The sequence below is a fragment of the Saccopteryx bilineata genome, chromosome 1 (assembly GCF_036850765.1).
Source record: "Saccopteryx bilineata isolate mSacBil1 chromosome 1, mSacBil1_pri_phased_curated, whole genome shotgun sequence".
In the NCBI taxonomy this organism is placed as follows: domain Eukaryota; kingdom Metazoa; phylum Chordata; class Mammalia; order Chiroptera; family Emballonuridae; genus Saccopteryx; species Saccopteryx bilineata.
Window position 1 is genome coordinate 88,115,895 of NC_089490.1, and position 23,822 is coordinate 88,139,716.

General features: G+C 54.2%; 1 protein-coding gene across 1 annotated transcript; it reads left to right on the plus strand.

Annotated features, from left to right (window-relative positions):
• The first annotated feature begins 2,190 nt into the window (after positions 1-2,190).
• PDGFB (platelet derived growth factor subunit B) lies at positions 2,191-23,353 on the plus strand. Its single transcript, XM_066257715.1, has 7 exons — positions 2,191-3,244; positions 10,412-10,508; positions 12,747-12,836; positions 14,192-14,403; positions 15,778-15,922; positions 19,424-19,574; positions 19,957-23,353. The coding sequence occupies exons 1-6, from the start codon at positions 3,182-3,184 to the stop codon at positions 19,546-19,548; spliced, it is 732 nt and encodes a 243-aa protein (XP_066113812.1). The 5' UTR covers positions 2,191-3,181; the 3' UTR covers positions 19,549-19,574; positions 19,957-23,353.
• The last annotated feature ends 469 nt before the right edge of the window (positions 23,354-23,822 follow it).

The following is a 23,822-nucleotide window of genomic DNA, read 5'->3' on the forward strand; positions in this document are numbered from 1 at the left end:
TGATGCTATGCCCAGTAGCCTTCCCTTCTTTACATGTCTCCCAAGGCTGAGCTGCGTGCTCCCTCCCTTGTGCTCCTATAGTATGTTGTACACAAGTGAGAGCTCATATTGATTGGTATAGCACTTTTCAGTTGGCAAAGCACTTTTACATATATTAATGTGTTTGATGCATATACAAACTTTGTGTAAAAAGTGTCATCATAGCCTGAACAGGCAGTGGCGCAGTGGATAGAGCGTCGGACTGGTTCGAGACCCCGAGGTCGCCAACTTGAGCACGGGCTCATCAGGTTTGAGCAAGGCTCACCAACTTGAGCCCAAGGTCGCTGGCTCGAGCAAGGGGTTACTCGGTTTGCTGTAGCCCCCTGGTCAAGGCACGTATGAGAAAGCAATCAATGAACAACTAAGGTGCCGCAAAGAAGAATTGATGCTTCTCATCTCTCTTCCTTCCTGTCTGTCTGTCCCTCTCTCTGACTCTCTCGGTCTCTGTCACAAAAAAAAAAAAGTGTCATCATCATCACTTGCCAGGAGACAGCACATCATGATGGTTTAAGTGTGTGGGATCAGCAGCTGGACTGCTTGGATTCAAGACCTGGCTCTACTACTTACTGGCTGGCTGTGTGACCCTGAACAAGCTGCTTAACTTCTCTGTGCTTCAATTTCTCCACTTGTAAGATAAGAGTAACATATCTCATAGGAGCATTAAAAGGCTACATACAGAGTAAGAACACTACCTGCCACATGGTCATCTCAATAATAATGGTAGCTATTATCATCTAATTTACAGATAAGGATATGGAAGGTCAAGGTCAAGATCACCTAGCTGCCCAGTGGAACAGTTTTAATCTCTAAGCCATTAAACTTCAAATCTTGTGTTTTGGGGTTATCTTCCCCCCATACTATCTCCCCTGTCACTCTAATTCATCTGTTTGCATATCTGTCTGTCCTCTGGATGGGGGCTTCTCCAGGGCTGGAGGCTGCACTAGCATTATGCTGGCTCCCCAGTACCTGGTACTGCCACCAGGAGAGACTCAAAAGCTATGTTGAAGGAACGATGCCTCCATGTGCCAGGCATCTTGCTCTGTGCTTCCAGAGCAGATATGAAGAGATGCTAGTGTGCTTGTCTCAGTGATGGAGCATGTGTACAAGTGTAAGGAGCAGCTAGCTGCCACCCCAGAGGGATGTTTGTGTACAAAGGACAGATGAGAGACACTGCAAGGGGACTACATAAAATATCCTAAAGCCAGGAACAGGGTGATGCAGTGAGCTGGGTGCTGGGCTCAGCGGGTGTGCGTGTGACTCTGTGACTGTGACCCGTGTGACTGCTGAAGGCAGGGACATAGCAACTCCCAGGGCTGGGGGTAGAAGGTGTTAACTGTGTGAATGCTGGTGTGGGTAGGCGGCCCAGGGCCTCAAAACTAGATGCTGAGGGAGGTAGTAAACATAAGGGTGGCTAGGATACTGCAGGGCTGTGGGGGTTTGTGTGACTTTGCAGTTTAACAAATTCAAATTCAGCCAACACTGTCAGTGCCTGTTATGTGCCAGGCAACCAGCTAAGAGAAGGAGACAGAAACCCAGCTTTCAGTTGAATAGTGCTGGCTGTGGGTTTGCGTGACCTCCTTGCAGCTGGCTTGGAGTAGGGTGCTTTCTGCTCTTTCTGGTATTAAGTCCTCACAGTAACCCCATCCCACTTTGAGGCTAGAGGGAGGAGCACAGGAAAGGAAATGACTTGCCCAAGGTGACCCAGCTACTCAGCATCAGGGCAGGATTTTTACCTAGTTGCAGAATCTGAGACTTTTTCCACCATGCCTGTGCCAGGGGGGCAAATGTCTGGTCCTAGAGAAGCTGGCTCGGACTCCTGGCTGTGGTCCTGAAGACATCTCCCCAACCAGGTGAAACCAGGCTACCACCACTGTGCTGAGGGCCTCAGAGGTTGGCTGCCCCTAGCTCTCCCTTTCCAGGGGCCAAATTCCTGAACAGAGGGGCCGCTGGGCTCTTGGAGACCCCTAAGCATCCCATCCTCCCCTCAGGCCCTCCCAAGCTCCTGCCACCCCCCCCCCCCCCTTCCCTCCTGGTGCTGACTCTCAGCCAGAAGAGGAAAGGCTGTCAAGGCTGTCTCCACCCACCTCTCGCACTCTCCCTTCTTTATAAAGGCCAGAACAGCTGAAAGGGTGGCAACTTCTCCTCCTGCCGCCGGGAGCAGCCCTTCTGCCTCCCCTCCAGCCGGCAGCCAACCCTTGCAGCCTCCCTGAGGGCTCGGCTCTCCTCCCTCCGCCAGCGCCCATCTTTCATTCCCGAGATAGAGATATTTTGCACACACGCACACATACACACACGCGCAAAAAAGGAAAAATAAAAGCCCACCCTCCAGCCTCGTTGTAAAGAGAAAGCCGAAGCAGACGCAGCTCGCAGCCTGTAGAGGACCGCCAGAGTGGCGAGCAGGCCGGCCGACTGACTGACGGACTCGCGCCACGTCCACCTGTCTGCTGCATCCGGCCCAGAACGCAGCGGGCACGCCGCGCGTGGAGCAGCCGTGCCCGCCGCCCGGGCCCCGAGCCAGGGCTCACACGCTCCGGCCCCCCCAGCCGGCCCGGGCGGGAGTTTGCACCTCTCGCTGCCTGGGTACTCAAGCCGCCGCTGCAAAGCCAACTTTGGAAAAAGTTTTCGGGGGGAGGCTTTGGCTTTGAGGTGCCCAGCTCTGCGCTTTTCCACTTCGGGGATCTTTTCAGAAAATGTTGCAAAAAAGCTAAGCCAGCGGGCAAGGAGAACGCCTTTAGCTGGCGAAAGAAAACAAACCATCGACTGCCGTGTTCTGTTTCCTCTTGGAGGTTGGAGTGCCCTGGGCGCCCCCACACGGCTAGACACCTCGGCTGGTTCGCGACGCAGCCCCCCGACCGTGGATGCTCGCTCCGGCTCGGGATCCGCCCAGGTAGCGGCCTCGGACCCTGGTCCCACGCCCAGGCTCTGCTCAGTCCCCCAACGACGGAGCCGGGGCCGGGGGCGGCGGCGCCCGGGGGCCATGCGGGTGAGCCGCGGCAGCGGCTGCAGTGGCCTGAGCGCCTGATCACCGCAGACCCCAGCGGAGCCCACCTTCCTCCCCAGCCCCCGCCCTCCACCCTGGCCGCGGGGGCGGCGCGCTCGGTCCACGCGTCCGGGGCCCCGCGGGGCCGGGCCCGGAGTCGGCATGAATCGCTGCTGGGCGCTCTTCCTGTCTCTCTGCTGTTACCTGCGGCTGGTCAGCGCCGAGGTGAGTTGCGACGGCGTTGGGCTAGTTCGCTTCATTCATCACCCCACCCCCACCACCTTTTGGCCGCCCCCTCCCCTCTCTATAGTGAACTTTGGACCCTTGCAGACTGTGGGCCTGGCGCTGGGCGCTAGGTGACCTCCGAGGGCTGAAACGCGAGGTCCGGGAGGTGCCAGGCTCTAAGGGGAGGAGGCAGAGGTGGCTTGCTTTCCCAGGGGCGATCCCAGATCTCCACGCCTTTAAGCGTCGGATGAAGGTGTAGTCCTATCCGTCACCCCTCAGGAACCGTCAAGCCCCTTCCCTGCCTAATGAAGAGGAGATGGTATGGTGCCGAGGGTGCAGAAGGCAGCGTGTCCTCCCGACCCACTTCGGTTCCAGCTTAGGTTCTGTCCGGGATCCGTCTTGCACAGGAGGTGCGAGCTCGCGCACTGGTGGCAGCCACACCAGCCATCGGCGGGTTTCTGCATCCCACCCTGGCTCCCACTCCCTATCAGGGTGTGCGCCCTCGGGCCGGCTCGGGGCATGCACGGCCCCAAAGCGTGGTTCAGGAGGCGCTTCTGTCTTGGGCGCAGCGGAGACTGGGGGCAAAAGACGGGTTTCGGGAACTCGGGATTAGAGGGAGTGGGGGTTCTTAAGGAATCCAGCCCCAGGGCTGTGTGTGCCTGAGGCCCCGCCATAACTGCGCCCGCCCCCTGCGAGAGGAAGCACCTCTCTCCCCCGCTTGCAGGGTGCGGAACGCGCTGCCTGGAAAAGCCTAGCTGCAAGGGAGGTGGGGTATAAAAACGTCTGCGAGAGCTATCGGGTCTGATCAGTCCTCCACCCCTGCTAGCCTCGCGTAGCAGTGAGTTGGCAAGTGTACCCGGAATCCAGGTGGGAAAGGGGGCGGGGCAGGGAGGAGGCGCGAGGTGGAGGGGAGAAGAGCGCTGCGGGGAGCGCGGCGCGCCAGGGTCCGGTACCGCTTCTGCTCAGCTGTAGCCAAGAGCCCGCACTTCGCCTGCTCCCGGGAGGGCGGGTCCCCTCTCGGCCTCCAACGAAGCAGAAGGGAGGAGGCGGCGGCGGCGGCGAAAGGGTTAAGGTGAAGGGCTCTGAGGCCGCGGCCGGGCCTTGGGCCGCCGCCAGCGCAGGTTGTTTTGACCACGGAAGAGCAGTCGCCGTCTCCTTTTGTTCTCGGGGCTCCTTGAGGGCCGCCGGCCGCCCGCCCTGGGGCCCCGCCCTTCCGCGGACGCCCCCGGCTGCCCACACCCGGGAGGGAAGACGCAGGGTTCGGCCTAGCCGCCTGCAGGCCCCTACAGACGCCCCCTCCTCTCCTCCTGCAGCCCCCTGGGCCGCGGCCAGCTGTTGGGGAGGGGGTGCCGGCCGGCCCCAGCTGCCGCCTCGCCGTGCGGCCTGGGGGCTGGGCCCGGTGCCAGGGCGTCCTGGGAACGGCGGCATTCCCGCGCTGCTCTCTGCAGCCCACCCCGTCTGGCCCCCCGACTCGCTCACTCACCCCACGCATGCACACTCTTGGCCGGAGGCGATGCTGCGCTCCGGAGGGCGGGCGCGCAGAGCGACGGGCACGCACTACTGCGGCCGGGTCGCGCGCCCGCCGCCGCCACGCCCGTGCACACGCGGGACACACACGCGTGCGCGCCGTACAAACACGCACGCAAGGCCCCCGCACACTCGGCCTCAGCACACGTACGTGCACACCCACGGACGCACGGCCCAGCGCCAGGTGCCCACCCCTGTGCCGCAGGTGGGCCCATGATGGGTCCTGGCACCTCTTCACCTCTGTAGCTACTCCATTTCCTTCCTGGGTGCTATGAAAGGGGAACAGCTACCTCCTATCAGTCCTGGCTTCACAGCATCCGCGTGTTTTTGCCTGGTAAGGTCAGCTCCACACCCTTCAAGCATCACTCTCCTGTGGTTGCTCTTTTTCAATCACTCCCATTTGGTTGAAAATGATGTTGATGTGCTTGGGGAACCACTGTCATGTCCAGAGCATTTCTCCCTTCAAGTAAGCCCTTCTTTGAACCCTGTGCCACTGAAGGGTTCTCCCCCCACCCCGCCACTGTTCTGTCCTCTTTGCTGATCCCAGCATGCTCTGGAGAAGCTGGGTGACAGCTGGGTAAGGCTTTCCCAGACCTGCCCTCTCCATTCCCAGTTTCATCCAGCACCTCCATCCTCCTTTCCCACAACTCCATGTTTGAGGAGGAGGCTGTGTATGGCACAGAAGCTGATGCCCCTCTTCTCTCTTTAATTACAGCATCCTTGAACACATGGCCCTTAAGAACCCAAAGTTGTGTGATGCTTTGGGATTTACAAAGCATTTTTCTGTTAAGCCCGAGCAAGCCTCAGGTGGCTCTGGAAGAAGAGAAATAAAAGGAAAATCTATGGACATAGGGCCAGTCCAGGGGGGATTGCTGAGGTACATGCCCTTGGGGCTCACCATGTCCCAAGCATGCAGGAGACTCAGGTTGAGGCCTCAGAAACTGGGAAGGATGGTTGGGAGGTCTGAGACAAGGCGTGGCAGGGGATTGGCTGAGGCCTATGAGGTCCCATATGGCTCCATCAGCTGAGTTGGCTTCTGGGGAGGGTGAATCCCACTGTCATGTTATGTCTGTGGCCTCAGCACCCTTCTGCTGCGAAAGAGCAAAGGGGCCTCAAAGCCCTTCACTACCCAGTTTCCATCTGGTTTGCTAATGCCTTAGGTGGTGGGAGACCAACTTGCTGGAGTCTCCCAGCCATAGACATGTCTATAAGGTTAGACATGTCTAACCTCCTCTGAATCAAACAATTCGGAGGCTCTGGTGCAATACCTAGGAACTCTGTGTGCGTATATGTGTGTGTGTGTGTGTGTGTGTGTGTGTGTGAAAGAGAGAGAGAGAGAAATTCAGCAGGAGTGGTAAAGAGGTGTTAGCCATGCTCCTCATTAGCTCCTTTCAAAGTCTTCCCTCATTCGCCATTGAAATGGACAGCTCTTTTCACTTTCTGGTTTAGTTGTTTATGATCTGTTTTTCCTCACTGGAGTGTACACTCCACTAGAGAGCTTTCGTTTTAGTAACCAGCATCTCCTGTGCTTAGCATAGTGCCTGGCCTATGAAGGGCAATCTGTAAATATTTGTGGAAAGGACAGTGACTCCTGGGGAGGAGGGCCCAGATATGTGGCCAGCACTTGCTAAGTGCATTATAAACACTGTTTCATTTAGTCCTTATGTTCTTACCTCAGGGCAGCCCAGCATGGCCACTGCCCTCTACCAGGTATCCTCATTCAAGCACCACCCCCGACATTGAGAGACAAGCATGTCTTTCTTTTCCCTGTCTTGGGACTTGGACTGCCAAAAATGGGCAGAACAGAGGTGAAGAAACAGAAGGTAAATCAGATTGCAAAGGTCCTGTGTATCTTGCTCAGTTCCACCTAAATATATGAGAAGATTGGATTAGCTGAGAGTTCCCCAAGAGCAGCAGAGTTACCAAGACTCTTAAAAATACAGTGTCCTGGGTCCTACTAGGAGTTGGAATGGGGCAGGGGCAGTGATTGCCATGGGCTTCCAGGATTAGATTGCTGCACTGGCCACTCTCTTCTTGCTCAAACGGTTTTTCTGCTCAAGGGGGAGGTGGGAAGCCCATTGGGAGGCTGGACTCACATTAAGCAGGGGTAGGGTCATGGGAGGTTCCCTGGAGTAACAAGGAAGGAAAATGGTAGGAGGGAAGGCTGGTTCTAAATGGCTTCTGTGGTCTGCCCAGAGGGGGCTTCTTCAAAGGGCCTGGCTTTGGCATTGAATCTAAATTAGGCCTGAGACTCGCAGGCAGGCAGGCAGGCAGGCAGGCGGGCAGGCAGGCAGGCGGGCGGGCGGGCAGGCGCTCAGAGGCCTGGTAGGCTGCTCCCTCTGCCAGCCACAGACAACGCCTCTGTTGCTTGGGCTGAGCCTGTGTCATCTCTCTCAGCTGAAGGGCAGGAAAGCTGGTGAGAGTGTATCTGTCTGTGTGCTGGGGCCCAGGTGGAGGGTAGGGTCCAAGCCCCTTTGATCTGCCAGCCTGGTTGGGAGCAGGTAATTCATTTAGCCTCACGCTAGCTGGTGCCCTTCCTACCTTCTGCAGCTGGTGCTGGGGGTGGGGTAGGGTGGGGAGGAGGCTGTTTGCCTTGGCTTCCCTGGCTGGCTGTGCCCCAGCTGCCTTCTTGCCACGCCCTTACCATGCCAGAAAACCCAGGCCTGAGATCTGGGGCAGCTTCCTCAGAGTTCCTGGCCTCCTTTCCCAGCTCCAAGGGGAGCTGTCCACCTAAAGAGGCTTCTAGAACCTGTGCCCAGGAAATCCCTCGCCTTGTGCTCACCCTCCCACATCCGGAGGAGCTTCTGGTACCATGCCCAGGCAGGTCTCCCCCTTGGCACTGCATCCTGGAGCTGACCACGGACTGAATTTTTTTCCCCTTCACTTACCCCCAGCCCTGGAAGGGACACACTATCCCACACTGGCCCAGGCACTGGCACTGTGGGGCTAGGTTGCTATTTCCTGTGGCCTAGCACAGGGGTGATGCAGAGCCACACACTCCCTGGGTCAGCTGCTCTTCACCCACCCATTGGCATCCTGAAAAAAAATGTCCCATGCTGCTGCCCTGGGCCCGTGTACTGCTCACTGCTGCCTTCAAGGAGCCACACCGAAGGAATGACCACAGTGACAGCTCATTAAGTACCCATTATTTGCTGGCTGCTCTGCTAAGTGCAATTAGGCCTCCCAGTAACCCTGGTGAAGCATTATTAGCCCCATTTAAAAGATTAAGAGGCTGAGATTTTAGGTTGTTAAAAGACTTATTTGAAGAATCCAGGTTTCCTTGGCAGCTGAAGCCTTTGCTTTCATCTCAGTTTCTGCACTGTTGAAATGTTGGGCCAGGTAGTCCTTTATTGTGGAAGGCAGTCCTGTGCATAGTAGGATGTTTAACAGGATCCCTGGCCTCCACGTACTAGATGCCATTAACACCCCTGTAGTTGTGATAACCAAAAATGCCTCCAGACACAGACAGTGTTCCTGGGGGCCACTTGAGAACCTCTGCTCTATGATCTTGACAGGGAGAAGAGGAACATGAACTGAAAACTGAAAATAGTGCTGAGAAGCCCCATGGAGGGCTGAGAGAGGGAGGGGCCTGGCTATGCTACTCACTAGCCTTGTTGACCTGTAGCCATTTACCTAATTTCTCTAAGCTTCAGCTTCCTCATCTGAAAGACAGGGGTAAAAATAACGCCAGCCTCTTAGGATTGGTAGTTAGTACAGGATTTAGCTAGGCGAGAGCCAGGTACAGAGAGGGGCAGTGATCAGCCTGAGGATACCAGTGGCTAGTACCAGTACAGGGTGGACTCCCGCTTCTGTTCCGCCAGTTCTGGGGGTCACAGAACCCTCCAGGAAGTGGCTTGCCTTGGTCTGGGGGTAGGGACTAGCTACCTGGCTTCCATTCTTGGTTTGGGTCCTGTGTCCACGTTTGGAGACCACCAAAGGTGTGGTCTCTCTCTTGGGGCTGGAGGAGGCAGCGCGGGGTGGCGATGGGAGAGGAAGCGAGGGGCAGCTGAGCCAATGCTTCTCCTCGCCTCACACATGCAGCCCCTGGCTACCTGGCTGCACAGTCGTGGACCCTGTAGCAGACAAATGTACTGCTACGTTCCCAACCTTTCTTTCCTCCAGCCTCCTGACAGCCTAGACACCAGCGAGGGTCTGAAGCTCCACGTTAAAATGAATGAAGAAACTGGAAACTGAGCTCAGGGGTTTCAAGGAATTCATTTTAAAAGTGGTTATGCCCACAAGGTCAACTCAGGTGGCCACAGCAGGACATGCTGGAACCTCTGGAGGACAGATAGCACGATCAGAGTCATGCGCTTTGGGGGGAGGTTAGAAACTGAGTGATCACTGAGCTCCTACCAGAGCTTCTGGGGAGAGCCTCCTGGGCTGGCCACAGAGTGAGATGTCCCTTCTGCTGCTGGACAGAGAGAGGAGGCCCCTGTGCTAAGCCTCCCAGAACTCGTCTTTGGAATGTTCAGTGAACCAACTAGAACAGGAGCTCCTCCCTTCTTAATCCAGAGAAACTGAGGCAGAGAGTTGTTAAACCCAAGGTTAAATAGTAGTAGTTAAGTCAGCTGACACCCTCCCCAGTGCTCCTTCCGCGAGCCCATGCCATCTGTGCTTGCGCATGCATGTGTGTGTTCACATAGCATGAGTTTGGGTGTGCGGCAGCGCCTCCCACATTTTCTTTACCCTGAGGCAGTGGGTGTCCGGGTCATGCTTCTCAGCCTCTCATCTGCCCTCACCTCTTTCTCAAGACCTCTGGCATCTGCCCCCCGCTGATGCATCCCCTTGGACCACGTCCTTCCTATTGGGCTCTTCTCATGCCATCGTGGGACCTGTGGTTTCCTTGGAGGAAGCCCGGCTCTGAGTAGGGCCTGTTAAAGTGCTTATTAAGTTTCAAGTGTTTTTGGTAACAGGCCAGAGGGGCTCTAAAAATAGGGTTTGGTTGGGCACAGGGTATGGATAAACTTTCAGGTTTCCCGACCGCATCTGAGGATTCCCTTCTCTCCTCTTTGAGTGAGAGACTAAATAAGTACCGTTAGTGGCTGTGGCCTGCTGAGACCATCCAACTCTGTGAGCATTTATTAAAACACCTGTGTACCCAGGAGGCTGGGAATACAGGCTCTGCCATCAGAAAGACTATGGTTTGAATGCAGGTTCTGCTGATCACCGGCTGTAGGACTTGGACAAAGGATGTCGCCTATTTGAACCTCTGTTTTCTCATCTGTAAAATGGGGATAATTGGATCTTCCATGACAAATACTGGCTGTTAGTAGCTGTTATTGTAGAGACGTGGAAAGATTGTGGAGCCTCCCAGACCTGTGGTGTGATTGGAGAGAAGGCTGTACTCAATCAAGTCGAACTCAGAGCAAGCTGATGTTCCTATCTGGGGGCGGGGATAAGGCATCTGAGCTGGGTCTTAGAACCTTTGGCAGATCTGGCTCCCAGGACTTTGTGCTCCTGGTTGTCAGGAGTGGAATCTGCCTCCTGCCCACCCCTAGTCTGGCTCTCCATCTGTCTATGGCCAAGGGACCCTGCAAGAACTTTAAATAGGAGGGAGTGTCTGTGTTGGAAGGAAGAGGGTCAAAGCTGAAAGCCATAACTTCCAGCTCACTTGAGTCCATGGTGTCTGCCCGGCAGGGGGACCCCATTCCCGAGGAGCTCTATGAGATGCTGAGTGACCATTCGATCCGCTCCTTCGATGACCTCCAGCGCCTGCTGCATGGAGATTCCATAGGTAAATTTAACCCTCATCCACTGCTTTGGCCCTCCACTGGGTCCCTAGGAGTCTGCAGGCAGGGCAAGGGCCATCCAAACTTCCTTGACATTTCGGAAGGGCTCGACCACACCTGTCTGGGGCAGGGCTAAATAGGCAGACGGGTTGATACCTGGGACGTGGGGTGTGGCAGGAGAAACACCCACAGGTGTCTCTGGCTTGCTCTAGAGGGTGGGGCACTGGGAGGGGGAGGGCTGGGAGAAGATGTCCAAGACATCTGCCCAATGAGTATCCAGGTGTGGACTCAGCTGGGGAGGGTGGTGCCAGAGGAGCCACCTCCCTGCCCCTCTGACTGAAGGCCTGCTCCAGAAGGTCTCCTGGGGACACCTGGCCCAGACCAGCAGACTGCCCTGCCCGTGCCCGAGAGTGCACTCGTCCAGTGGGCACGTGCTCAGTGGCACACACGTGGCAGGGCTGGCGGGCTGGGTGGGGAATGTATTTATAAACGCTGTCTTCAGAGCAAATTCCATTCTATTCTAACCTCTGGCCTGTTCCCTGGAGCCCTGGTCAGCACCCCCCCCCGCACCCCCAGCTCCCCTTCCCTCTGGGGTTTTGTCTCTTTGTCACTTTGTAATCCTTGCCCAGACTGCTATCTACGGGGGACAGCATTTCCTGCCTTTGTTTCCTCTCCCTGTTGGGCCCCTGGCTCCTTCTCAAAAGCATTCCCGGGCCCTTTCAAACCCGCCTGTGCTGGGGGCTGGTGAGGCAGGCGGGAGGGGGCCCCAGCTGGGCCCCCCTATTGTTCACCAGCCCCCCCCACCCAACGTCTCCCACACCCCCACCCCATGCCCGACTGGCCAGCCCTGGCCAACACAATGGGGCAACTTCCAAATTTAGCCTTTCTGCTGTTTCTTTCCAAGGGCCTTCGCCCCCACCCTCGGACAGCCCCTCCACACCCCGGGTGGGGGTCGGGGTCAGGGAGACGAGGTTTTCAATAGCAGGCCTGTTTCGAGGCAACCATGTGGCTGTTTTTTCCTAATCAACTTAACCTTTCCACAAAGCACATCTTTTCCCCATCTCCTCCCCACCAGGGACATTCCAGAGATGGCAGAGAGAAAGAAAGGGAGCAAGTGGCACAGACAGACGTGTTGACATGGGACACTAGGCTAGATGGAAATGCACCGGTTACAGGACAGTCTCCTCCAAACAGGACTCCTTGGGAGCCTGCAGGGATGAGCAGGGCCAGTGGAATAGGGAGACAATGTGTGCCTCAGGTGCTGCGTGGAGGGGGTAGGAACGGGCCCCTGACACCCCTCAACTTGTTTGCTGGCTTTCAGCCATTGGAGCTAGAAGCATCTGCCCAACACTCAACATCACACTCAAAGTCCTCCTGCCCAACCCTCACCTCCAGCAGCGGGCTTCTGGCATGTCTCCTGAGAGGGTGAAAGATGTCTCCAAGGAGTACTGATGGCACTGAGATGAAGGCTTCCCAGGCTAGAGAAGGAGCTGTACTTGTGAGCTTAGGGATAAATAGACAGCTTAGGGCAGACATGAGGCAAAAAGTTAGAGGGGGAAAGGCAGAAACACAATGAGAGACTGAGAATGAAGAGAGACCAGGATCTAGAAGGGCACTGGGTGAGGCTCACCAATCCCATCATTCCCAGCTCCCCATCCCTCTCTGCCTTCAGCTCCCACCCTTCGTCCCTCTCCCTCCCTCCCTCTCTCCCGCCCAACTGGGCCATTGTCAAGGACTCCAGAGGGGCTGTGTCCAGGGCATGCTGGTCCCCCCGGGGATTCTGGGAATTTCTCCATTCAGCACTTCCTATGGGAACGCTGGGCGGAGGGGCACTGGAAAGTGGCCTTCAGAGCTCTGGGTCCTTGCCCTGCCCTGGAGGCTGAGGAGGGTTCGCTTACAGTAGCAGAAGGGAAGGGTTATTTTTAACTCCATTGACATGGGCTCTGTCCAAATATGTGACTGAAGAGCCCAGAGTGGGGCTGAAGCCTCCCAGAGGATAAAGTCAGGGCTCCACCCGGTCCTGAGACCTGTGACTACCTGGGGTTTGCCCGGAGGGCCCCTCCTCAAAGCTAAGACCTCTGGTTTACTGGGAAGTGGAAGAGGAGTCTGTTCCCTGGAGCGGAGTCCCAGTTAGGGGTGAGCAGCAATCCTTCCGGCTGCCTGAGTTCCCATTGGAGTCCCCACCCCGAGGCTGGGCGAGCCAGCAGTTATCAGAGTGCATCTGACTGTGCCTACTCTTGCAGATGAAGATGGAGCCGAGTTGGACCTGAATTTGACCCGGTCCCATTCTGGAGGCGAGCCGGAGAGCCTATCCCGAGGGAGAAGGAGCCTAGGTAAGCCAGCGAGTGAGGATGGGTCCCCCGCAAAGGCGGGGCTCAGGGAAGGAGGACAGGGCTGCTCAAGGCTGCGAGGGCTAGCCCGTTTGTCCCACACTTGGGATCAAGTTGACCTAAGAGAAAATAACATCCTTAAATACCTTATATTGGGTTGGGTCATCATGCCCTACCCCCAACACACACTGATTCCTAAATATAATGCTTTTAAACTTATTTTTTGTTACTCCAGCCCTAGAAATAGATACTATTAACTCCATTTTATAGAGTCGGAAACTGGAGCCCAGAGAGAATTAAGAAGTGGGTGTGGTTACACAGCTAACAAGCGTTAGGGCTGGGACCCTAACAGCTTCCCTCGGTTGAACCCAGTGCCCTCCTGGCTGCATGTCTTTGCTGTGAGTAAGGACTGTGGTCTGGGACGGCAAGTATGGAACAAAGCCTGGGACCTGCTTCCTGCTCTATTGCAGAGTCCAAAGGACAATGTAGAACATTAGGTCCCATGGAAGCCTTCCCGGGAAAGCAAGTGCCCACCCCAAGCCCCTCCTCCTCTCTTCCCACCTGCATTCTCCCAAATACTATACATAGTGCCTGGGAGAGCTATCCAGTAAGAGCTGGTGGCTTGAATTCTTCTCCTTGCTCTGTGAATTTGGGCAGCTAATTTATACTGCTCATAAAAATTAGGGGATATTTTATCACTTCATATTCATTTTGAAATATCCCCTAATTTCTGTGAGCAGTGTAGTTCTCGGAGCCTCAGTTTCTCTATCTGTGAATAAAGACAAGTCCTAGCATTGACTCTATGCTTTCTGTGAGCCAGGGTGTCACTCACATCGCTCCTTAGGTCTGCAAGTGTTATGTAGGCACCATTATCATCCCATTTAATATATGAGGAAACTGTAGCTTCGAAAGAAGCAATAACGTCAGAATAGATTACAGTGTAAAGTGGCGAAGTAAAGTGGTTACAAGATAATTCTGGACAAGTAATGGTCATGTGTCAGGCAAACCCATAAGGGTGTGAAATCAGAGTGGAACGAGTGAGGGCTGGCAGAAGGATTCTGACATTTACAACACGCCAGCACCCTCTGATCATCTCACTTGATCTTGACAATGGTTCTTGGGTGTAGATCATCCCCATTTGCACATGGGGCAACTGAGGCTTAGAACACATCAGTAACTTGCCCAAATCCCATGCCAGATAACGGCCAGGACTCAAAACCTCCCCTGAAATGGAAGGAAGAGGGAATTGGCTGGTCATTTGGGGGGAAAGCAGTCCCAGAGGTGCTCTACTGTGCTCGTCTGCCAGATGGGGGCTCTAGGCAGACCCTCCCTTCTGACGAGGTCCCCTCTCCCTTCAGATTCCCCAACGACGACGGTCGCAGAGCCAGCCATGATTGCCGAGTGCAAGATACGCACAGAGGTGTTCAAAATCTCCCGGAGCCTCATAGACCGCACCAATGCCAACTACCTGGTGTGGCCGCCCTGCGTGGAGGTGCAGCGCTGCTCCGGCTGCTGCAACAATCACAAAGTGCAGTGCCGCCCCACGCAGGTGCAGCTGCGACACGTCCAGGTGAGCAGCCCCCTGCTGCTGGCAGCGGCTCCCTGCTGGCCCTGTGACTCCCTGAGCAGGCTTGCAGTGGGTCAAAAGGCATTCCTGGCAGGCTGCTGGACTCTGTCCAGAGAGGGCACTGGCAGGAAACTCTCCGGACATTTGTGTCGAGGCTGCCCAAGCTTCTGTGACCAAAAGCCACAGGCAGACAGACCCCAATGCCAGCTGGGTGTAGGACGTTGAGTAAAGGGTGCTGTCTCATCCTTCACAGGAACAAAATCCCAAAATGTGAAGAGACAGGTCTGCAAACAGATTGAACACTCAGAATGTTCTGGGCAGCTGCTCAGACTCCCCAAAGCTCTCCCTGTTCTGGCCGGTCAGTTTTCTGTATTTTGCAGAAAGAAAGGCTCCCCTGTGTCTGTGACACCTGCTCACCCCCCTTTGACAAGCTGTGTCTTTAACAAGGAGAGTGCAGAGACCTTCCAGGCCACAGACACTGCAAAAGGTGGGGCAGCCCCTAGCACAGAGTCAGAATACTGAATCCTGCCTCTTTCTGGAAATATTGGGTCTAGGCTCTGACTCAAGGGAAATTTTAGAGTCAAAACGTCCTGGTGGGCTCCCAACCTCAAGGCGAGCAGAGCAGTGTCAGAGAAGCCTCAGCTGTCTTCTGATTCCTGTGGGAAGGTCTCTGCAGCCCTCAGCCAGCTTCACCAGAACACCAGCTCAGGCTGGGCGGGGCTGCTGGGTGGTGGACACACTGAGGGCTCAGCAACAAGAGCCCTCCTGCTGAATACTCTACTGGCTTTACTATGCCCTGCTCCCCTTCCTCGTGCCCACCTTCTATCCCAGGCCTGGGCCCCGTGCCCCGTGCCCCGTGCCCAAGATTATGAGTGTGTCACTCTTTACCACACCGCCCACTATCATGGTATCTCCTGTCCCCAATGCCTCCAGCTCTATAGATGGACACCTGACAGCTGACCTCCCCCTTCCCGCCTCCCTCCTGGATAAAGCCTCCCCCACTTCCTTCCAGACAACCATCTCCCCGCCTCTGCCACAGCCCCTGACCTTGGCTGGCGCTCCAGGAATGAGGACACTACAGGCCCCATGCTGTACCCGGAAATGCCATTCTCCCTCTCTGGAAGCACCAAGGGGGGCTGTGGCTAAGCTGGAGGCCAGGTTAGGAGGGCTTGTTTTGATGGAAAAGCTATGAGAAGGGCAGAGGGCAAGGTCCTGCTATTGTTTGGGCCACAGTGTCTGCCCTGCTGCTTGTAGCTCTCCAGGCTTTCGAGGAAAGATCTTTGCAGGGGATTCTGGGGTGGGAAGAACAGGCAGGTGGCTCCCTCAGCCCCTTCCCACGTGGTCTTACCAAGGCACTTGGGTTGTTCTGTCCTCCAGGTGAGAAAGATTGAGATCGTGCGGAAGAAGCCTACCTTTAAGAAGGCCACAGTGACGCTGGAGGACCACCTGGCATGCAGGTGTGAGACAGTGGTTGCTGCACGACCCGTGACCCGAAATCCAGGAAGTTCCCAGGAGCAGCGAGGTAACTGTCAGCCTAGGGTCTGCCTCTCATTGCTCAGCCTGGCAGCCTCCTTCTCCCATGGCAGCTGCCGGTGGGGGGGACTGGATCAGGCATGCCCTGTCCTAGTGAAGTTTACCTAAAGTTTTCCATCTCACCGAGAACAATCCAGATTCCTCTCCTGCCTGGGAGGCCCTATGTGAAGACACAGCTCCCGATTAGCCCTCTGGCCTTGCTGCCAACCAATCCCCTTCACTTTTGCCACCCCAGCCAACCTGGCCTTTTTGAGTGGGCAAATACATTTCTGTCTCAGGGCCTTTGTATGTACCAGTCTGTCTGAAACTCACTTCTCTCAGCTCTTCACAAACTTACTTATTCTCTTCATTTGGGTCTCAGCTCAAAAGTCACCTCCTCCTAGAGGTCTGCCCTGACTACCCTGTGCAAAGTAACCCATTCCAGACTTGATACCACAACCCCCTACTTTGTTAAATGAGTGCATGAAATGGGGAGGAACCAGAGCCTGGACAAAAGAAAGCCCCATACACATCATCTTCAGATATTTGACACCTTGTCCTGGGGAAGAAAAACAAACTAATTCATGTGGCCTTGGTAGGGTGGGTGACGTAGAGGGTTAGAATCAGCGGGGCAAAGCCACCAGACAGAGATTTTAACTCCGTATACTATTCAGACGTCTGAGATGGAATTGTTTTCCTTGTGATGTAGTGAGTTTCCTGTCACTGGAGGTGTATAAGTGAAGGCCAGGCAACCATACAGCAGGGATATGAGAGACAGGGTTCAAGCATCAGATGGACAAGTGGAATCAGAGTTTCATTCCTGTCATTAGATTTCACAAGGCATGGGTATAGTTTAGCTTAAAGAGTTGAAAGGGACAAAAAAAAAAAAAAAGACCTGGTTCAATAGCCTTCTCCACCTTTTACAGAGGGAGTACCAGAGGCCCAGAGAAGCTGAGGTCCTGGGTCTTGTAATGTCTAGTGCTGGTTTCTTTCCAGCTGCCTTTTCTCCCTCAAAAGTTTGCAGTAAGGATCAAATAAAAATCATTAAGTAATGTGATTAGATGAACATTAAAATATCACCCATGTTATTATTTGATTTTCAGTAACTTTCTATTTAGGGGACATAACAATCCCACTATTACTTATTATTAACAAGCCTCTTGGCCCTGGCCTGTTGGCTCAGTGGTAGAGCGTCCACCCAGCATGTGGAAGTCCTGAGTTTGATTCTTGGTCAGGGCACACAGGCGAAGCGATCACCTGCTTCTTTACCCTCCCCCCTCCCCCCCTCTTTCTCTTTCACTCTCTCTTCTCTTCCTGCAGCCATGGCTCTAATGGCTTGGGCAAGTTGGCCCTGGGCACTGAAGATGGCCACATGGCCTTACCTCAGGCACTAAAATAGCTCTGTTGCTGAGCAACAAAATAAGCCCCCGATGGGCAGAACATTGCCCCATAGAGGGCTTGCTGGGTGGATACCAGTTGGGGCACATGTGGGAATCTGTCTCTGCCTCCCCTCCTCTCTCTGAATAAAAACAATAAACAAACAAAGCCTCCTGAAGGCAGGGCCAGCTCTTATCCTTTTCATCCTGTTCCCAGAGCTGAGCTGAGGCCCGGCTGCACTGGGAAGGCTGATTCATTTGACAGCTTCAAACTGACATAAATTATTTATAGAGTTAGCACAGGTAATGATTTTTTTTTTTTATCTAGGAAAAATTATATTCTTCTTTGGGTTTAGAATGGGTTTTTTTTTACATGCATTTGTTTCCCCAACCAGTTTCTTGGGAGCCATGTTGGACTGGTTAGTATGTAACCGGTCTTGCCATTTCAGTTTTAGCATTTTGGCCCTGTGGGGTGGTACTTCTGGCAGCTGTCCATGGGCTGGGCCAAGGCTTGTTGGTGTGGCCCATGTGATGCGGTGGTCAGTGTCAGACCTCTGGGCTCAAATCTCTGCTCTATCCCTTGTGAGCTGTGTGACAACCTTGAACTGACTCAGGCTTTGCCAGCCCAGCGTCCTGCTGATGGCCTGGTCTCTGGATTGGAAACTCTAGGCCCTTCAGTGGTTCTCCTGGTGCAAAGGACTGGAGTCCCTGAATCACAGAGGTGGGGTAACTGCCACATGGGAGTTTGTATCCTCAAGGCAGGAGGTCAGGGAGAACTTGGAAGTCTCCAGGAAGGGGGTGGTCTTGAGCTGGGCAGAGAAAGTTTTTACTGCTGGGGTGTCCCCTGTGCCCAGGAGGAAGAGAGGTGTGAGTGCTAACCTTGACTGAGGCTCATAGGCACCATGATTTATAGCAGTGGGGTTGACGTGTGGACTCTAGAGACAGATGCCTGGGTGAAATCCCAATCTCTCTGCCTCAGTTTCCTTATCTGTTGAACGAGGATACTTGTACCCTCTGTGAGAACAAATGAACTTAGAACATTGCCAGGTGAATGGTTAGTGCTAGCTAATAGTTTCTGGCTATTTCCATGTATTATTTCCTAACCCTAGGAGGTCAGTGCTGCTGGCATCTCAGTTTTAAAGAAGTGGAAATTGAGCCACAGAGAGTTTACATGACTTGCCCCAAAGCAGAGAAAAGATTTGAACCCAGGTTGTCTGCCCCGTGCCCAGGTGGCCTGCCCCCTGCCCCACTGTGCTGCTTCTCCAAGTGGTAAGGGCCAAGCAGATGACAGGTGCAACTGACAGGAAGGCCCAGCTCCATGGTGGGAGGCCTGATTCTGGCCTGAAGCCCAGTGGCTCCCCATGACATGACTGCAAAAGGCTAAAAGTTTGGTGCAAGGAGACCTTAATAGGGGGTCAAGCAGAGGAAACGAGAGAAAAGTTAATAAGAGCAGCTGCTGTTCTCTGATCACAGCTTAGTCTGAACTTTGTGGCAGGGACAGTAGCCATTTCCTTCTCTCTGATCTGTGGACTGACAGGGCTCAGTTGGGCGGTTCTGCTGGTCAGTCATCTGGAGGCTTCATTGGGACAGCTGGGTCTCTGTCCCTCTCCCTGTCATCCGGGCCCTCCACAACAGGGTAACTTCTTATGTGGCAGCACAGGACTCCCCAAAGTGCATAGGTAGGAGCTGCCAGACTTATGCCTGGAACTGACACAGCATCACTCTGCCTCCTTTTATTGGTAAACAGATCCAAGTTCAGGCCAGGTTCAAGGGGCCTGGAAATAAAGGGTATGTCTGTGGGGTAATGTCCAAGAACTTGAATCTATAATCCACTCCCCTCTGTGTTTGCCAGCCTACTGTCATTAAGTCCTTCTACCAATCCTCTGCAGCCCTATCACCCCCTATTTCACATATGGGTAAACTGAGGCACAGAGTGGTTCAGTAATTGTTCCCAAGGCACTTGTAGCTGGTGAGCAGTAGAGTTGGGATTTGATCTTAGGAGGTCTGGCTCCTTCTCTCAGCCCAGAGGCTCTGAGGAGGACTGTGGCAGGCCTTAGTGGAGAGGGATAGACCCCCCTCCCACCCCTGACAGTGGTCTTCAGCCTGCTGACAAGATGTTTCTTCTTCTCAAACAGCCAAGATGCCCCAAACTCGGGTGGCCATTCGAACGGTGAGAGTCCGCAGGCCCCCCAAGGGGAAGCACAGGAAGTTCAAGCACGCGCATGACAAGATGGCACTGAAGGAGACCCTCAGAGCCTAGGGACATCTTCAGGAGAGTGCGGGCAGGTAAGGGCCAGGCAGGGAAACTGAGGCCCAAGAACGCTGTATTTCCTTCTCTCTGGGGTGTGGCTTAGACTGCAGAAGGGGCTGAGGGAGAGGCATTTTCCCATACAAAACGCAGGCCCTAAGCGTTGATCCCCTTTGCCCAGGTATCAACTGAGTTTTTCCATAGGGCAGGTGGGTGGGGGCTTTGGAGACGCCAGCTGTGTCCCAGCATACCTTAGAGAATGGGCCACCTAAACCTCAACTGCCTAGCCCCAAGTACTGCTGGTGCTCAGGGACAACTGGCTGGCCCCAGCTCCCTGCCCCGAACAAGGGGGCCATGTGAGCATGTCGTGGATCTCCTATGTTGTCTCTGAGCTCCTGTGTCCCTCTGCTTGGCTTACAGGGTTATTTAATATGGTATTTGCTGTATCGCCCCCATGGGGTCCTTGGAGTGATAATATTGTTTCCCTCGTCCGTCTGTCTCGATGCCTGATTCGGACGGCCAATGGTGCTTCCCCCACCCCTCCACACGTCCACATCTGTCCACCCCTCTGCCAGCGGGTCTCCCCTCAGCAGCCTCCAGCGTCTTGTGTGGACACTTGAGAAGGAAATGAAGGACCTGGACTCCATCGAGGCGACCCTGAGAATCTGGGATAAGAATGCAAGAGAGACTGATGGGGGTAGAGGTTCCCTTCCCCCATGCCTGGCCAGGCCACCCCTGAGCACTATGGACTGGCTTGATCAACCCTGCCTGTGGCCCTGAAGACCTCTCAGCACCGCCTGCCTGGTCTCTGGACCCCCAGCCAGCTCTGATGGGAACACCCCAAGGCAGGCCAGAGTGCCTCATACTCCTGTGATGACACCAGGTGGGGAATCACAGACTGGAGAAGACCCCCTCCCACAGTGCCCAGGCCCAGTCACCTATCCCTGGTCACCTCTGCTCACAGTGGCTTTCTTTCATTTTATACATATGAAATCTTTGAAGATGTGGACTCCTCCGGACAGGTGTGGCCCAAGTGCCAGGCAGCCTAGTGCCCTCTCAGATGGGTTAGAGATGAAGTTTGCTCTGGAGGTGGGCATAGGTGGTGACCTGGGCATCCACTGTCTCCTCCCACTCCCGTTCCACTTCCCCCTGTTTCACCTCTCTACCTCCACCCTGCATCTTCCTCTTGTCCTGGCCCTTCTGTCCGCTTCACCAAGGAGAGCACACCTGACTGAGGCTCCTAATGACCCCAGTGACTGCTCCCTGGGGCAGAAGACCAGGGGCCAGGGCAACAGGGGGCCTGCCCACCATATCCCAGCCCAGCGAGACTGCTATGTTAGGTGGTGCAGGGGGTGTACTGCACAAGGGCACCGCACGCAGGGGTCACTGTTCGCATCATAGACCTGACCAATTTGTATATTTATTATGACAATTTTCTGGCAAGTGGAGGTAAAATATCTTGAGGCAAGGGATCCTTTTCCTTATTGACACAAAGGCTCTGTGTGGATTGGCTGTGCCCCTGACCCAGCCCATGGTTTGGAGTGGTCAGATTGGAGCGAGCTCATGGTGGGGGACAGGGAGGTTACACGTTGTCCATTTGGCCTCCATTTCCCCAAGTCCTCAGCTCAAGCAGTCCCTCCTCCAGGCAGGTGTGAAAAACCCAAGAGAAATTCTCCACGGGAGGGAACAGCCCTTGTGCCCTCCTGCTCATTCTCCCATCTTATATCCCTTTGGGGTCCACCTCTGGGGCTTCTTCCAGGCAAACAGCTCCTGAGCTGGGAGTGGGGAGAATGGGAAAAGATCCCCAGGGCCCCCTCTGGGTGGGCTTTGAGCTCCCACCTCCCTCCCCACCTCCCACTGCACTTTCCCCCTCCCCCTCTCCAAAATCTGCTTCCTTCAGTTTGTAAAGTTGGTGATTATATTTTTGGGGGCTTTCCTTTTATTTTTTAAATGTAAAATTTATTTATATTCCGTATTTAAAGTTGTAAAAAAAAATAACCACAAAACCAAACCAAATGAATCAGCTGGAGGTCTGTCTGTTGGCATCTTGTGTGGCAAGTACCCTTTCTGCATTGGCAGAACTTGCTGACAGCTTGCTGAGTGTTCCTCTCGCTCTGGGAGGCTCAGCGCACGCTCAGGCACACACACACTCACACATGCATATGTACACACGTGGGCCTACTGCTCTGAGGGAAGCCTCCATCTGGGGGTGGGCAGGAGCCACACAGCCCACTCGGTAGGTCTTGGTTCTGCAGCAGCAGCTCCTGACACTCGGCCCCAGGTCCCAGCCCTCTGCATCTCACTGGCAGTGACCAGAGATGGCTTTCTCCAGCCTGAGGGTCTCCATAAGGGAAGCAGATCCTCAGCATCACAGACCTGGACTGGCTGTTGGAAGGGGTCCTCAATGTGGGGAAGGCTAGAGGAGGTCCCCGAGGGCCTCTGGGCTTTAGAAGGAGCACAGCTGAGAGGCGGGTCTGAAGTCTGATCTTGGCTCAGTCTTAACCAGTTATGTGGCCTTGGGCAATTCTTTGACTCCTCTCTGGCCAGAACCTCATCTGAAACACAAGAAGATGACCAGGAGGCCGGTGACCTCTAAAATCTAGCTGTGGGGTTCTGTGCTTTCCCTTGCCTGTGCAGACTTAGGGACCACCCCATAAAAAAGATTTTAAACATGTTCTAGGTCCCATCTGCAGACCCACTGGGGCTGATGGGTAAACCCAGGAGATGGAGAATCTGACTCATCATAAGGATGATCTAAAATGGAAACCATTTTGCTTCCCAAAGTAGTGAGCCCTCTGTCACAGGAAGTGTGGAAGTAAAAGTTTGGTGACAACTTGGCTGAGTTTAGACTGAATAACATTTGAGTTCCCCATAAATGAGAGATTGGCTGATTGATTGATTGATTGATTGATTCATTCATTCATTCATTCACCTTCTTGAGCTCCTAGCACATGTCTGTCTCAACTGGGCGCTTTTATAACACTATGGTTTATATTCACCCTAAGATTCATAACCCTGTGCTTGAGGAAGTACAGTCCACCTGTGGGGTGCTGGGCGATGCATGCAGAGGGGTTTACCTTCCTCTGTCTGCCCAACCCTGTGTGTAGGACCCTCCCCTCTCCACCAGACACTGGTGTCCTGGGTCCCCAGGGCACCAGAGAAGGCTCTGGCTGGGAAGAGGCGAGGACATCTTCACTAGGATATGGAAATTAGTGGGCAGTTAGAAGGCTCAGTACACCTACGAGAGCAGTACTGTAGCCCTCTTTGGACACTTAGCATTTGCCATCTCCGTAAAATAACAAAATAATAAGTGTTTACCGCTTATAAAGTAAAACATCTATCAATTCTTAATATTCGTAAGATTGTTTTCAGGACACGAGCAGCAAGGTGATGGCAAATAGGCTTAGAATAGGATCACACAGCTCCTCAATGGCCAAATCCCAATAGCATTCTCCTCTGCCAACACCATATCTGATGTGTTTCAACTCTGTTTAAGGGTCAGACCAGGAGCCCCAGAACCCCTACACCTGTACATAACCTGGGTTATAGTCCTGATTCAGCTGCTAGTTACTGTGTGATACTGGGAACATTGCTGTTCCTTCTGCACCTCAGCTTCTGGGCCTGACCGGCCCCTGCCCTTCCTTCAGGCCTCCGCGCAAGTGTCAATCCACCAAGGAAGCCTGCCTGTCCAATCTTTCCAAAAGCACAGACCTTGGCCCAGAGACCCCTTCACTCCCCTGCTTTATTTATCTCCATAGTACTTGTCCTCATTGGGTTCACCCCACGTGCGCATCTTTCCTTGTCTCCCCATGGAAGCTCTGCATAGAGTTATTTTGTTCACAGCTCTGTCCTCAGAGCCTAGAAGAGTGAGTGGCACATAGTAAGTGCTCAGTAAATGCCTGTTGAATGAATGAACATAAAAGTCTGTTATTGGAGTAATCAAGTGTGTCAGTCCCAAGTCATAGCTTGCCTGGCTGATCTTTATCACACACCTCACGATGTGGCTGGAAAACTACAGACTCTGAAGGGGTCACTAACGACAGATATTTCAGCCTCTCAGCTAGCTCCCTGCTTAGCACTACGCCTTCCTGGACTAGAAAATCCTTGAGGGACGGGGTCATGTCAAATCCACCTTCTAAGTCTATCCAGCCATCATCTCCCTCCATGTTTACACCTCTTCATCCATCCATCCATCCATCCATCCATCCATCCATCCATCAATCCATCCATCGTCTACCTAGCTCTTCATCTACCTACCGATCCACCCACTTATGCGTCCATCTGTC